We start from the raw sequence: 17,534 nt of genomic DNA, 5'->3' as shown, positions 1-17,534 counted from the left end.
AACACTGTTTTTTTTATTTATGCTACAATTATGTCGGGATACGAAAATTAAAAAATAATGTTACTTCCGTTTACTTATATGATTTTGATTTTGAATTTTGGTTTTTTAAATAGTAAAACTTTGAATTGAAATAGTTGTTTAACATGATATAAATATGTATTGATGTGATATTTTGAATGTAAAATTAAATTATAGTATAATAAAATAAATAAAAGATGAATGTTGATTTGATATTTTTAGGGAAAAAAAAAAAGGTTAAGAATATTATAATCAAAAACTAAATTTCACAAGTAAACACACCCTATAATTGTTTTTTTGCGTTGATATTTGAATATTAAATATTATACCAAAATATAGTACAAATTAAGAGAAAATGATAATAATATCTCTATAATCTCTTATAATAGAAATGCAATAATATTTTTGAAGTAAATTATATAAATATAAGCACTTTTTAAATGTTAAATACAATTATACCAAAAATAATTATATACTTTTTAGCTGGAGAAAATAATATTTTAATATAAAAAATAAGATAAGTAAAAAGTAAAATATGAGTATTATAGAAAATTTATTTAATAATAAAGTAATGCGGTAGGTAAAAATATAGTGAAAAATTAGGTTTTTTTGTTAAAGTAAAAATAATAAAATTATGAATAGATAAATTTATTTATTATAAATAAATTATGTATAAGTTTAGCAGACAATCAAAAAATGAAAGGTGACATAATTGTACAGAAGGCGAAGAAGTATATATTTTCTCCGTCTATTTAATTTACATGGATTTGCTTTTTACATAAAAATTAAAAAAGTAATATCTAAATAGTAATTGACCGTATTTTTTGTGCGCAAACTTCTTTCACTTTTTTAAGTTTTAATTTGATGTAATATATATGCATAGTCCAAACTTACTAAAAGATATTTTTGGAAAATTTTAACATTATTAATTAATAATAATTTTAAAGAATAAATCAAATAGATTTTTTTTTTAAAATATCACATTAAAATATCCAACTTTATTATTTTTACAAAATTTTAAAATTCTAAAATTAAAAAAAAATTCCATATAAACGGGTCTATTATACTTATTCTAAATATTCCTAATCACATAGAGAACAACAAAAATAGGTTTGTTCAGTTTATTTTTATTGAGAGCATACATATTGAATAATGCTACTCCCTCTGTCCCTCGTTGGATGTCTGGGTCACTCACTATACGAGAATTTATGATAAGTATAATTAGTATATAATTAATAATATATTAGTGAAAATAATTATTTTATAATATAAATAATTATAGATTAAGATTAAGATAACTAATTAGTTTAATTAAAATAAAAAAAAATAGAAAATTTAAAATGAGATTAAAGTGTATAATCATTTTTCAGAAAAGGAAAATGACATAGAATGTGGGACGGACAGAAACGACAATGTGGACATGGTAGATGGGACGAAGGGAGTATTTTTTATTTAAAATAATAATAATTAAAAAAAAACACTCTTTAGATTATAATAGTCTATATCTGATGAAATATTTGTGTCGAAGAAAGCTTTTAGGTGTTTTTAATAAAATAAATGAATATTTCATTAATATTATAGGTTTGTATCTATTAAATTAAAGACACGTCGATTATTTATAAACATCTTAGGGTGTTTATGTTTGTGAAATTTTAGTTTGATTTATTTGATATGAAATAAATATATATTGATGTAATATTTTAAATATACAATTAAATTCTAATATAATACAACAACTAAATATTACTAGGGGTGTGTTTGTTTGGGAGTTTGGATTTTGGATTGGGATTTGAATAGTAAAAATTTTGAATATGAATAGTTGTATGATGTGATATAAATAGGGTTTGATGTGATGTTTTGAATGTAAAATTGATTTTTAGTATAATATAAAAAATGAAAAATAGGTGTTTGATTTGATGTTTTTGGGGGGAAAAAATTGGATGAATAGTGGAAATCCTCCAAAATCCTTCAAACAAACACACCCTAGGTGTATTATTTGATGTTTTTTAGAATTTTTTTTTTTTAAAAAAAAGTAAAAACCTTCCAAATCCACACAATAATCCACCCTATTCATCGTTAAATAACAAAATCTGTCCATTGTCGCTAAGAAATACTCCCTCCGTCCTTTATCTATCTATTTGCTTACTTTTTGTATAAAGTTTTAGAAATATTAATATTATATTGAAGTATGGTATGAATAAAGTAGAAAATATTAAAATAATCTTATTAGTATTGTGTAATATAAAGGTAATCACATTTGTGTAATATACTGTAAGTTGTAAACGTATTTTTAATGTTAGTAGAAAGTATAATTACTAAAAAAAAAATAGATACCTTATTATGGGACCGACTAAAATAGAAAAATAGATAGATTGTTAAGAGATAGATGGAGTATATAATAGTATTGCTAATTAATGTTACATTCATCTTATTAAACCAACATCATTTGTATTTTTCAACATTAAAACTATTCTTATATTTGTATAATTTATTCCACAAATATCATTATATTTTGTATTATAAGATACTAATAAAAATATTTTTTTCATTTTCTCTTGATTTGTACTATGTATTGATATAATAACTAATATTAAAATATTAATACGCAAAAAATTCATAATACTATTTTTATAAAACGAATGTAGTAGTATTAACTATTGTTATTGTACTTACTATAGTGCTAATAACACATAATATATACTAACAAATCGATGGTACAAAGTTTATGCTAATATAATAAAAATAAAATATATAAACTGACAGTTCGTAACAATAATTTATACATGATATATTGCAATTGATCTTATATCCTAAAATATATTAACACATTACATATACTATCTATGCACGGCTGTATAGGTCTCATTTACTTTTTACGTGTTGTCATTTGAATATTAATTCTTATATCAAAACATAGTACAAATTAAGAAAAAATTGCAAAAATATTTTCATTAATGTCTTACAATAATAATAGGACATTTGTACAAAAAAATTATACAAATATATGAATATTATTAATGTTAAGTACAATAACGCAAAAGGTAAACGTGACCCTTAGAGGCGGATGAATGTAGTATAAAACAAAACAGATGGAGTTGAAGGGTTTTATTGAGGTATCATTTTGAGTAAAATCAATTGACGACGAAAATATGTATTTGAATGTATTTAATTATCAACATGAAAATATTGATATGATACAGATTGATCAAATCAGATCCGACAAATGATCTATATAATTAACAATACAATCAACATAACAATGGAGACGACGGTTCTGGGGGCTTAAGACCCCCCAACCCCTATGTGGCCGAGCCATTTAACCCATGTTAATACTTTATACTATAGTGTATAATTTTAGTATTTAGTATATGTTACTCATTTCATCTCAATTTAAAGTTTTTTTTTTATCATTTTCATATGTTCACTTAAAAGTATCATTGTTCTATTTTAGTAAAAGTAATTACATTCTAATATCAAAATGTTTTTATTTTTACTTAAATTAAAAATATATTTACACGTATAATTACTTTATACATAAAGTTAAAGAGTAAAATTGTCTAAATCTCTCTTACACACTTTCACTAACAAATAAAATATTATTATTTGCAGGGTTGGATTTGTGACTGTGAAGTCATGGGTTCAAAGCCCCCAACGCCTCAGGTCACCTGTCACACATGGTTCGCCTAGTGTGACTTTTCCGCCGAGTCTGGTTTGCAGAGTATTAGGTTCGGCCGGGGATTTACTCCGTGCGCACTTTCGGGTAGCTGCTACGGATTCCGATGTCATAAAAATAAATAAATAAATAAATAAAATATTATTTCTTAATTTAATACAAAACTCTCTTCAGTTTAATATCCTTTAATTATTATAAATACACGACTAAATTTGTACATTTTTGTGGATATATATATATATATTTATGTATGTATGTATGTATGTATGTATATAATGGCCCACCATTGGTTTAGTGAAAGGGGCAGCTGAACTACAAGTTTGTTCTGGTGGCTTATGATTAAGCTAAGTTAAATTTAACTGAACCATTCGAATCTCTCTCCACAATAAAATAAAATAAAATAAAATAAAATAATAAAAATTAAAATAAAATAAATTTGTGTGTATATGTAGAAAATTTAAAATAAAATTAAAATATTTGGTTAAGGTTTCTTCCCTGTTTGGTTACTCAACAACTCCATCACTTATTTCGTCACTCCCACGTTTTATTCTTCATGGCAAATATATATATATATATATATTAATATAAGTATATTTCCAAGTGACATTTCGACTAAATATTGTTGCATTTATTTATTTTGTGATACTTCGGATTTGGACAGAATTTATAATTAGCTTAAAATATTTTTTTAGTCTCATAATTGAACCCTTGTTATTTTAGTCCCGTAAATGGAGTCTATCGCAAACTAATTTCGTAAGTGAAAAATTTTAGTTGTTTTAGTCCTCCGGCGCCGGAGACGCCCGCGTGACTTGACCTGTCACGCGGTCAATCAAATATTTCACCTACTCCGTGATCACAATTTAATGTAATATAGGGGAAGGGATCGTCTCTACAGGGATCGTGTGATTCACTCTTTCGTGTTCTAATGCAGTTGTTACGCACAAAAAATAATAATAATAATAATAATAATAATAATAAGGTATCCAGAGTCAGTCGGTGGGTTCTCAGTCGGTTGGTTCTCAATCAGATAAGCAAGTCAGATGGTCCGCGGTCGGGCAAGCAGGTCGGATTATCCGCAGTCGGATAAATGGGTCGGTTGATACAAAGGTTGGCTGCTATGGGGGTCGGTCGAAAAAGGAAGTCGGGCGAAGAAAGGTCTGTTGATAGGTCAGACGATTGAAGAGACCAAATAGTGGTCGTTTGATGGGGCGACCAGTGAGTCTTTTGATCTGGCGACCAATTATGTATCTAGATTGGTCGGTTGGTCGGTCGTTGGGTTATGCGGTTGGCGAGGCGGTTAAAGACATGTGTCAATGAAAGAGGCAGTTCTGAGTTCTGTAACTGGTGGGAACGGTTGGTGAAACAGTGCGACGGTTCTGAACGTTTTCTTCAAAGAATATTTAAGGATTTGGATCATCATTTGGCAAGGCATCTTCAATCAACTTCAACAAAGCAAAGTCAGATTTGGGGATCACCACTTTAAATTTCAGTCTTTTATTTTCCAGTTTATTTTCTGTACCATACAGTGTTTAGAGATTCCTAATCTCAGGCACTAATTAATCAAGTTTAAGGATATTTTCTATATCTTTGAATTTTACTTTATTTTTGTTGAAAAAATACATCAACAAATTGGCGACCACAGTGGGAGAAAATTGCTGATCCATATGGCAAATTTTCAATTCCACAGTACAGCCGTTGGCTTTATCACGGCAGAAGAAGCTTCCCAACTACGGGCCGAATTGACAGCAGGTTTTCGGCAAATGTACGACCAGCAGATAGCAAATCTGCAGGCAATACATGACGCAATGCAAAACTTGATGGAGCAATCAAAATTCATGTTGAATTCGGTTCCTGCACCGCCAGAAATGTCATGCCCCCAAACGGACAACGCCATTCCTGAGCATATACCCAGTCAGACAGACTGGAGACATGACCAAACAGGAGGACAGGCCCGACCAGGGACGACCGAATGGACGGAGACAGGTCGGCAGGATCACGACGCCTGGACGGACCATGGTCGGGAAGACCACACCGACTGAACGGACCATGGTCGGGAGGACCACACCGAATGGACGGACCGTAGTCGGGACAACCACATCGACTGGATGGACAAAGGTCGGGAGGACCACGCCGACTGGACGAATACAGATCGGGAAGACCACGTCGACTGGACGGACAAAAATCGGGAGGACTACGTAACCTGGACGGATACAGGTCAGGAGGACCCCGCCGAATGGACGGATACAGGTTAGGTCGCCGACTATAACTTTTCAGGCGAGCAAAAGAATGACAGAACAACAGTGGCCGAAAGGAGGAATAAGTCGGACGGGAGTCTGAATACAATGGTAGTGCAAGATCGACCAACGTCCAGGCCAGCACCAGTCCGCGATAAATGGAGGTCGGGTCCAACGTAGCCTCAAAGGATGGAGGTCGGATCTGAGGCTGACGTAGCCTCGGATGCTAACCTACTAACTCCTAAAACATCATAAGAAATGATGCTTAGGAGTCTTGAGGAGGAGGCATGTTGTTACGCACAAAAAATAATAATAATAATAATAATAATAATAATAATAATAATAATAAGGTATCCAGAGTCAGTCGGTGGGTTCTCAGTCGGTTGGTTCTCAATCAGATAAGCAAGTCAGATAGTCCGCGGTCGGGCAAGCAGGTCGGATTATCCGCAGTCGGATAAATGGGTCGGTTGATACAAAGGTTGGCTGCTATGGGGGTCGGTCGAAAAAGGAAGTCGGGCGAAGAAAGGTCTGTTGATAGGTCAGACGATTGAAGAGACCAAATAGTGGTCGTTTGATGGGGCGACCAGTGAGTCTTTTGATCTGGCGACCAATTATGTATCTAGATTGGTCGGTTGGTCGGTCGTTGGGTTATGCGGTTGGCGAGGCGGTTAAAGACATGTGTCAATGAAAGAGGCAGTTCTGAGTTCTGTAACTGGTGGGAACGGTTGGTGAAACAGTGCGACGGTTCTGAACGTTTTCTTCAAAGAATATTTAAGGATTTGGATCATCATTTGGCAAGGCATCTTCAATCAACTTCAACAAAGCAAAGTCAGATTTGGGGATCACCACTTTAAATTTCAGTCTTTTATTTTCCAGTTTATTTTCTGTACCATACAGTGTTTAGAGATTCCTAATCTCAGGCACTAATTAATCAAGTTTAAGGATATTTTCTATATCTTTGAATTTTACTTTATTTTTGTTGAAAAAATACATCAACAGCAGTAAATAGAGGGAGATTTTTCTTTTATTATCTAATTAAAATAAAATAACAAAGCAATTAAATTAAAGGGGAACTGACTATAAGGGATGCCTGGCTCAAGGGATCATGCAGTTATGGCACTTGTGTTCTATCATTAATTCAATTAAATTAATTCTTATTAAAGTATCAATAAATTGGTTATAGTTATCAACAAGCTCTGACAACCAATTTTTCTTTACAGCGTAGGTAATTAAAGTATGATCGTTAACTACCTCTAATTAAGCAAATAAATCTAGGTGTGCCCATAAGAATATTGCCTAACCGCATTCCAATCTAGAAAAATTCAATTCAAAACAATTACTACCTAAGAGGAGCAATTAGATTTGATTGTCTAACCCACGGGAAGGAACTATTCAACCCGGTTGTCACCTATTCAAGTGCGAATACAATTACAGATATCCTACTTGAATTGATTTTAAATTATCAAACTAATTTAAATATCGGTACCAAAATATTCAATCAATCTAACAATCATAAACGTTATTCTCAGAATTAGACAAATATTGATAATCAAAAAGAACTTTTATAAAGAAAATCAAGAATTTCCCAAAAAAAAAGAACCAAAACATTATCACCCCTCAAACCAGAAAAGTATCTACTCCATAATTAAATAACAAAGAACGAGAGAGAAAGATGAAGTCATAGTGGGAGGGAAATCTTCTCTGTCGATTTGCTCTTGCGCGATCTATGGATCTGTCAGTCTCCTGCTCTTGTCCGTATCTGCCCTAACCGTTCTCCCCACTTTTGAAACGTGTATCCCTCCTTTTATTTAATGTTTGCCCTAATTATTTTGTAGATGGGCTTTTGGGTCTTTAATTTATTTTATTTTATTTTTTTGCCAATTATGTCAAATTTAATATTTGCCCTCTACACACAGCAAATAAACAATTCGCATATAAATTAGGTAGAATCCAATCAAAATCACCCAATTATCGCATATAATATGAATATAAAACGCATGCGATTTCTAACTATCATGACTCGTCGGAGGTGACATGTCCGCCAGGTGTCCCGCCAGGTCAGCGACACCTGGCGGACACGTTGATTTTTTTATTTTTTATTTATTTTTTTAATTATTTTTTAATTGGACCAAATAAAAAAAATAAAAAATGCAAATAAAATTTAAAAAAAAAATAAAAATAAGTTTAAAAAAAATTAAAAAATAAAAAATTAAAATAAAAGTCCACTTGTCCGCCATGTGTCGCTGACCTGGCGGACACGTCACCTTCGGCGAGCCACACAGGTGTCTCCGGCGCCGGATGACTAAAACAGCGAAAATTTTTCACTTATGAGACTAGTTTGCGACTGGCTCTACTTACGAGATTAAAATGATAAGCGGGTCCAGTTACGGGACTAAAAAAAACAGTTTACCCTTATAATTATTAACGAGAACTTATGCAAATCATATATATATATATTTGATGACATTGTTAGGGTTTGTAAATTGGTACTTTTTAAAATATATATATATATATGTATAATTATTGAATACAATATTTTAAATGAAAAAAAATATACTAGATAAGATATTTTATTTAAAAAGTTGAGTGCTGTGTTCTTTGTGATTTATTTATTTATTTATTTATTTTAACTTATGTGATCTTTCAATTTAATTTGGAAATATCACATCCAACATTAGGTAACTGAAATTATTATTAAAAATTTAGTTAGTAATTAAAAGGAATCGTAATAAAAATATTAATATTTGTTATAAATAAGTGTTAAATGAAAAGTGATAAATAATTATTGGTTTTTTTTTTACTTTACTAAAATTAATAATTTAATAAATTTTAGCGAACAAACTAAAGATAAAAATAAAAATAAATTTGATTGACAAAAAAGTATAAATACGAACAAAAAAACAAACAATGAGATATTAAACAGTAAAAAAACAATATTTTTTGCAAAGTGAACAAATAAATTACGGGTTTGTTTGGTTTTAGTTTAAGTATTTGAAAATCTTATAAATTTAATAGTGTTGATTTTAGTTTAGAGCCAAAACCAAATAAACTCCGGTGTGTTTCTTTGTGCGTTTAAATTTTTGAATAGTAAAAAATTGTATTTAAATAATTATTTGATGTGATATAAATATATATATCAATATGATATTTTGAATGTAAAATAGATTTGTAGTACAATATAAAAAAAATAATAATAATTTTTTGATTTAATATTTTTTAAGAGAAAAAAAATTGAATAATAAAAATGTGTCCCAAAATCTAGAAAAGAACACAATATTTGTTTTTTTTCTTTATTTTTTTGGTTATTCCACTTTTAATATATTTGTAATTTTAATGAAATTTATAATATTCCAATGTAAATTTTAGAATTGATGGCTTGTGAAAATATATACGAATGAAAACAATATGGGAAATTGAATTTGCATTTAGTTAAGTAACTTAAAACTTACACATGTATTAAATAAACATGTAGGGGTTGAATTTGTGACCGTAAAGTCATGGGTTCAAACCCCCAACGCCTCAAGTCACCTGCTACACATGGTTCGTCTAGTGTGACTTTTCTGTCGGGCTTGGTTTGTAGGGTATTAGGTTCGGCGCATGAATTACATATGCATTGAAATCATAATGATATATGTTTCTATTAATAAATAATTTATATTTCTACAATTATTAATATACTTTCAATTTATTTATTTAATATGTAAATTTTACATTTTCTTACAAAATATGTTATTATCTCTTATAAAATATCAAATTAAATTATTAATAACAATATATACATACACAAATACAAAAACAAGCCAAACCCACCTTATATATATATATATGTATATACACACTAAAGAAAATTATTTTTGTTCTTTTTTCCTTGATCTAAACAAATTATTCTTGTCAATCTTCGCTTCAAATATTAAAAAAAAAAAGACTCGATAATTAATTACAGGTAATTTTTAGGATGAATGACTCTAAAAGAAATTCCAAGGTGGGCGTGAATGAGAACAAAATACAATAAAATAATTTGTATTAATCTATGAAATTAGTTTACAAAAATGGTACAAAATATTGATCTTTTATTGTAATCCAAATTAATCTATCACATGTCTTTTACCACTTAAAGCTATTAACTATTAACTGTGAAAAATGTTATTAAAATTTTTATTTTTATTATTTTGAATATTTGTAAACAAAAATAATATATTTTTATCAAAAATATTATATTGAAAATTTTACACACATTATTATTTATGTTGTTTTTGGAGGTCACAATGTCAAGTAATTTTACATAGGTACATATATTAAGGGTATTCTTTAAGGACAAAAATAGGACATAGTTGGCAAGAATATGACTTTGATAAGGATGGTAATTATAATATATCAATTATATTAATCAAGCCATGATAAATTTAATCATTCTAATTATTTTTATTTTTTTTTAGTTTAATTTATTTATCTATGAAGATTTTATTATAATTTCTTTTTTTTAAAAAAAAGTACATAAGTTTTGATGCATGTCTGATCGAGGTTGGGTTCGGATTCAAGTTTACATAATTTTTTTTAAGAAAAGGCATTTCAAATAGATTGGATCTATCGGGTCTTATTAGATATACTTCGGATTAGATCGGATGTAGTCACATACATATATATATTTAAGTCAGATTTGAATGGGAGGTCTAATTATATGTGTTCAAATCCAAACCCAACCCGATGGGCTAAAAACCTACGGTAAATACATAAGATTATTAAAACTAAATACTTTCTCCGTCCCGAATAATGTGACTATTATTATTTATACGAAAATTTAATTAAAATATAATTAGTAAGTAATTAAAATATGTATTACTAAAAAAAATATTTATTGTATAATAAAAATAATTATAAAATTAATATTAAGATAATTAAATAGTTTAATTAATATTAAAAAAATTATAAATAATGAAATTCATATGAATAAAATAGACAATCATATTTAAAAAACAAAGACAAATTATATAAGATAGACAAAAAATAGAAAATATAGTCGAATTATCTTTTCTCTTATGATCATCAATTACAAGTGTTTTTGTAAAACCAAAATGACATACTCCCTCCGTCCTATATCTATATATTCATTTATTTTTTGCAGAATAAAGTAAAAATAAAGGTAAAAAGACTAAATTAATCATATTAGTATTGTATGATATAAAAGTAATGACATTTGTGTAATATATTGTAAATTGGCAGAGTATTTGTAATGTTAAGTAGATAGTACAATTACTAAAAAAAGAAATTGATACTTTGTTATGGAACAGATCAAATTAAGAAAATAAATAGATTGTTAAGGGACGGAGAGAGTATTAATTTAATTCACAAGTTTTAATAATAATATTTTAGAATTAATTGGAATAAAGATAAAGTTATGCTACTTGATTCAAATAATGTATCCATTTTCGAATTTATGTCCATCTATCTTTTTTTTTTTGTCATAGTATTCATGATACATAGATTGTTTTTATTTTATAAAATATAATATCAAATTTTTATATTTTAATTACATTTAAAAATATATTTGTATTCAACTCTTTATATATCTAATATTTATTTATTTTTTCTATCAAAGTTTATCATATTGATTATTATACCAACCCGTTGAAAGTTTCGCCTACACGCTCATTTCCGACAAATGATATATGTTAATATAACACATTCTATAAATATAAATAGACAAATATATATATATATATATATATGATCGGCTTACATTTTGTTGGTATTGAATTTTTGTTATTTTTAAGATAAAGTAGTAGTTGGATATACTATTAAAAATGTAAATGTGATATATTTTTATAAAAAATAATTAATTATACAATATTAGGAACGATAAAAATTGACTAAATGTAGAGTTGATAATTGAATTTAATCAGCTAAAAATAATAAAAATTTAAACCTTTGATTTATTGTTTAAATGAAGAGTTAATGCAATAAATAAAATTATATATATATAATACCTAAAAAAATACTCTCTTCGTCCACAAACTAATGCTCTATTTTTTTATTTGGGACGTCCAACGACTATTATCCTATTTTCTTTTTCAAAAACAAATTTTACATTTTTGTCCTTTATTCATTTATTATTTTTCATCTCTACCATACAATTAAGGGCAAATTTGTCAATTCATAACAAAAGATAATCACCTAAAAATAGTGGAAATATACTTCAGGACAATAGAAATTGGACGAAGGAAGTACAAAACTAGAGGTTTGTTTCTTTTGACACAAAAGACTTGGGGTTTCTACTGTTTGAAAAAATATATATATTTTTTTTTCACAAAACATCTCGTTATACATTATTTTAATACTAAATTAAAACCAAAATTTTCTCAAATTCATAAAAAATGCGTACCTTTAACATGAGGTTACCTCTATATATCTATATTTACTATTCAGTATATATATATTCCAACTTAAAACACATTTTTATATGTGCCATTTAAAAATACTATTTTCTTATTTTAGTAAAAATTATTAAATATTAAAACCAAAATACTTTAACTTTTACTTAAATTACATACATATCATTACACATACAATTAATTTATACATGAAATCAAATATTCTCTCGGTCCGGCTCTAAGGATCTCATTTACATTTTTCGTTATTGTAGTTAACATTAAAAATATCCTTATATTTGTATAATTTTTTTGTACAAATGTTATTATAATAGTCTTATAAGACACTAATAAAAGTATTTTTGTCATTTTTCTTTAATTTGTACTAAGTTTACATATATAATTAATATTCACATATCAACACGCAAAAAATAAATGAGACCCGTAGAGTCAGACGAAAGTAAAGTAGTATTAAAACTCTTACACTTTTACTAATCAATAACATACTTCACTAATTAACAAAAATATTAGTACTCCAAAGTATACATATTTCTATTTTGGGACGTCAAATTACAAAGTAACCATTTTATTAAATACCCTACATTTTTTCACGAATATCCTTACGTTACATCACATCATTACTTTTTATATAAAAAAAAAGTAAGGGCAAAAATATCATTACACTACTTTTACCTACCCACTATAATTAAAATACTATTATTTCTTACACTCCGCGCTAAAAACAAATGTATACTTATTGTTTGAACGAGGGAGTATAATTTTGGCCAACGCAAACATGCATCATATAATAAAATTTACACACATAAGTACATGCAATTTATCCAGCTCCGCAATTGGAGTCGAGCTGGTGTAACATGTACACTTATGGTCGTAAGATCATATTTTCAAAATTCGGCCAAAACTTCTTACGCTTTAGGTTATCTGTTATACATAATTCGTTTAGTATGACTTACCCGTCAGGCCTAGTTTGCAGGGTATTACATTCGGCTGGAGATTTACCCAATGCGCACTTTCGGATAGCGGCTGCGGATTCTGACATTATAAAGATATTTATATATATTTGCGGCAGAAGATTTTTACTGTACATACTCAAAAGATAACAATTTGCAGACTATTACGTTCAGGCGATGATTTTCCCAATGCGGCAAATTCCCTGTCGAAACAATATATATATATATATATATATTTCACATATAGCAAAGCAACAAGATAATATTGTGTTGCTTAGCTAACGAAGCCACGACGAGCTATCCGGCGCACGAAATGCATCCGAAAATCCTCCAAACTTTCCGGGTTCGACGCATAATTCGCTTGATCTTACGACTGATTGCGCTCGACATAAACGGGAGAGGATGGACGTCGAGCTGATTCGACGACGCTGAAGTCTTTTCCGTTTGAGTGTCGTCGCTGAGATCACTGGTGCTGCACTTGCGCAGATAAAAGTTTCGGCTCCCAACGTCGCCGATCAGATCTGACTTGCGTATACCTGCGCACATTAACGGAGAAATCCGCGCTGATGCACATATATTGTCACAAATTATGTAGATTGGCGAAAAAAATAATAGCTCTGTTTACATAGATACTTTTAGCATTATTTATTTATCAACGGTAATTTTTCGAAAAAATCACATCAAATCTAATTTGTATTTCACAAAACATCATATCATATGCCTAATATTTTACTCCCTTAGTCTGCCTACAAGGGTCACATTTACCTTTTGTCTCATTATATTTAACATTAAAAATATCTTTATATTTGTATAATCTTTTGTACAAATGTCATTCTATTAGTATTATAAGACACTAATTGAAATATTTCGCAATTTTTTCTTTATTTGTACTACGTTTTGATATAATAATTAATATTAAAACATCAATACACAAAAAATAAATGAGACCCTTAGAACTAGACGGAGTTAGTATTATTTTCAAAAAATTTTAAAACTACAAAACTTCTATACTTGACCTCAATCTAAAGATGTTCGAAGAAACATGCATAGACTAAAAAATATTGTCCTAAATCGACGGCAAAAGACTAATTCAAACGCTGTGAAGAAAGCCAACTCCAATGAATTTAAAATGGCACCACATAAAAAAACACATCATGTAAACAACACCTAAAATTTAAAATTAGATCCCAAAGAAAAAACAGGTCAAGCTCAACAAAGTCCACTCTAATCTAATCATATACTATTAGGGTATGTTCTTTTATAAGATATTCCCGGATTTCTACTATTTACAAAAAAATTTACTCCCAAAAACATCAAATGAAACCTTTATTTTTTATTTTCTATATTATATTAAAAATTAATTTTATATTCAAAACATCACATCTAACGCCTATTTATATCACATCATACGACTATTTAAATTCAAAATTTTTACTATTTAAATCCCAATAAAAAATTAAAACCCCCAAACAAACACACCCTTAAAAACAAATACAAAAAAACCAATTCAACACATATCATCATGCTAAGAAATATGATCCATGCCGGAAAAGTCAGATCAAATTCGACAAAGTCCACTCTAATCTAATCATATAATTAACAACAATTACGAATAAACCAATTCAACACATACCATCATGTTAAAGCGGAAATGAACGAAAAGCAATATGAACGTGCTATTTTCAAATCGATTAATTAACACTTATCCGGGGCCAATGAAATTTATCCAATCTACAAAATTTATTCAAAAGATGCATTTCCATTCCGATCAACGACAAGTAGCTAGTTAAAAAAGATCGAATAGCTTACTTTCAAGACTGAAATGAGATTGATGAAGTTGGAATGTCGAAACTGAATCTTTTTCTAGACGAGGAGTTCGTCCTTCTTCGTTATACTTCTTTACCACAAGACTAATAATATCCTCAATCTTCGATCCTAATTTCACCATTGTTCGGATCGGACCGACACTTCCTTCGACAGTCACATTTACCACAACCTTGGCTTCTTTGTCATACCCCTGCCAACCAACCAACACCAGAAAACCTTCAATCCGCCATGTTTGGCAAATTTGAGAAACAAATGAACCATATACAGATGATGAACTTGTTCCTTTTTGCAGTTTTTGGAAATAATTCGATAACTACAAATTTGCAATGATTGTTACTATCATCATAAGTGTTCTAACAGACAAAAACCGTGATTGCTAAATTAAGCAAATTAACTATGCAATTGGCCGCCTAATTCGAAAAACTAACCCTAATTTCTGCAATCGATCAATTGAACGATTATCAATCAATCAAAATTAGGTGTTTACCTCAGCGCAGTTCGCCGGAGATCGTGGCGTCGAATGGTCGGGAGACGTGAAAATGTCCGTGCACGTTCTCGGACGGAAAAGCACTCCTTCATCCTCCTCCTCCTCCGCGGCGGCGTCTTCCGCCGCCGCAACTGTAGGTTCATCACTTTCGATAGGCTTCCACAGCGACGGTTCCGACTTGCTCCTCTTCAAAACTCTATCCTTATCCGACGGATTTCTAACCTTCCCCGCCGCCTCAACCGGTCTGATCCTCCTCTTACCCGACGGCGACGGCGACGGCCTCGGAGATTTTCCACTGGTAACTCCTCTCCGGCTCGCCGGAATCCTTCGCCTAAAATCTCTGTTCCTCTCCGACATATACAGGCGAACAAACCAAAAAGCGTGAGCTGTCCGTCGATCAAAGGGCGGGGGAATTGCGAGCTCCGATCAATAAATGAAACGGAGGATCGAGAGGGACAGAGGAAGCTGATGAGCTGAGTGATTCCCGTTGGGCGATTCACTGTGTTGATTACGACGGGAGAAATAGACTTGTCATGTCCTTTTTCTCGGCTTGCAATTTAGTCCTCCGTTTTCTTTGTCTTCACGGTTCCGACCCCGGAATTTATGGCTTCCGTAGAGTTTACTCCTTATGGGTTCAATCAAGTTTTGTGTACGGGCTGCTCTTTGGAGTGCTTCAATGGCCAAGCAATCTTTTTTAAGTAATTTCAATAATTCGACCATTATTTTATGTGTATTTATTATAATCTTGAATTTATTATTATTATTATTACGATTATTTATTACTCTATCGTCTTATAACAGTTAAATTTTTTTTATTAAGAACACAATATTTTAAAATATTTAATTAATTAATAATAATGAATTATGATACTCCTCAGTTTCATAACAAATTATTTATTTTTTCGTTTTAGTCTATCTCATAATATCTACTCCCTCCGTCTCATTGGAATGGTGGCATTTGTTTTTTGCACATAGATTTTTTAATATTAGTATTATATTAAATTGTAGTAAAAAAAAATACTCCTATAAGTATGGTGTAATATAAAAGTAATGATATTTATTGTAATATATTGTAAGTTGAAAGGATATTTATTATGTTAGGCAGATAGTACAATTACTATAAATTATGAAATGGTAACTTTGTTTTGGGACGGACATAAATAGAAAATGGTAACCTTTCAATTAGACGGATGGAGTATTTCTTTTTTTATAACTGTACTATCTATCTAACATTACAAATACTCTTACTACTTACAATATATTACACAAATGTCATCACTTTTATATCATACAATATAAAGTTATTTTAGTCATTTCTACTTTATTCCTACTAGATTTTAATATAATACTAATATTTCTAAAATTTCGTGCAAAAAACAAACGAATACCTAACTATGGGACAAATGGAGTATTGTTTTATTTTTTGGCAAAATTTCCTATAACTCCCTTGTGGTTTCGAAACTCAGTGTAAATTCCTCATCTACTTTAAAAATTGCATGGTACCCCCTTATACTTTAAAAAACGTTGCATGAAACCCCACCACCATGAAATTTTCCTGAAGTGATAAGAAGATGATTTCCTATCTATATGTTTTGCATGGTATGGGGTTTTATGCAATATTTTTGAAAGTATAAGTGAGCGTCATGCAATTTTTAAAAGTAAAATGGGGATTTATGCTGAGTTTCGAAACTACAAAGTGGTTTCATGCAATATTTTTTAAAGTATAAGGGGGTACCATGCAATTTTTAAAGTAGATAGGGAATTTACGCTGAGTTTCGAAACCACAAGGGAGTTATGGGCAATTTTGCCTTATTTTTTTATATATATAATTAAATATTGATAATTTTAAAGTAAATTTGATAATATGATTTTAAAAAATAAAAATATATTTAAATGTTTAAAATTATATATCAATGAAAAATATATACAATATGAATATCATTTTGTAAAAAATAAATT

The 17,534-nt window shown here is 29.5% G+C and overlaps 1 protein-coding gene across 2 annotated transcripts; it reads right to left on the bottom strand.

The window, feature by feature from the left end:
- Positions 1–13,014: 13,014 nt before the first annotated feature.
- Positions 13,015–16,097, bottom strand: LOC127250115 (uncharacterized protein At4g22758). 2 transcript variants are annotated; one of them, XR_007838537.1, is made up of 4 exons: positions 15,576–16,097; positions 15,071–15,278; positions 13,430–13,797; positions 13,015–13,343 (listed from the first exon to the last, which is right to left on the bottom strand). XR_007838537.1 is itself a non-coding variant. In XM_051273274.1 (3 exons), the coding sequence occupies exons 1-3, from the start codon at positions 15,930–15,932 to the stop codon at positions 13,559–13,561; spliced, it is 804 nt and encodes a 267-aa protein (XP_051129231.1). In that variant the 5' UTR covers positions 15,933–16,097; the 3' UTR covers positions 13,350–13,558. The 2 variants fall into 2 exon arrangements, 1 of the variants encoding a protein (XP_051129231.1); XM_051273274.1 differs by lacking the exon at positions 13,015–13,343 and having other exon boundaries at positions 13,350–13,797.
- Between the last annotated feature and the right edge of the window lie 1,437 nt (positions 16,098–17,534).

This window comes from Andrographis paniculata, unplaced genomic scaffold (assembly GCF_009805555.1).
Source record: "Andrographis paniculata isolate CXL003 unplaced genomic scaffold, ASM980555v1 Contig37END, whole genome shotgun sequence".
NCBI lineage: Eukaryota > Viridiplantae > Streptophyta > Magnoliopsida > Lamiales > Acanthaceae > Andrographis > Andrographis paniculata.
Note: the sequence above shows the minus strand (reverse complement) of the source record. Positions and strands in the feature narration are given on the sequence as shown.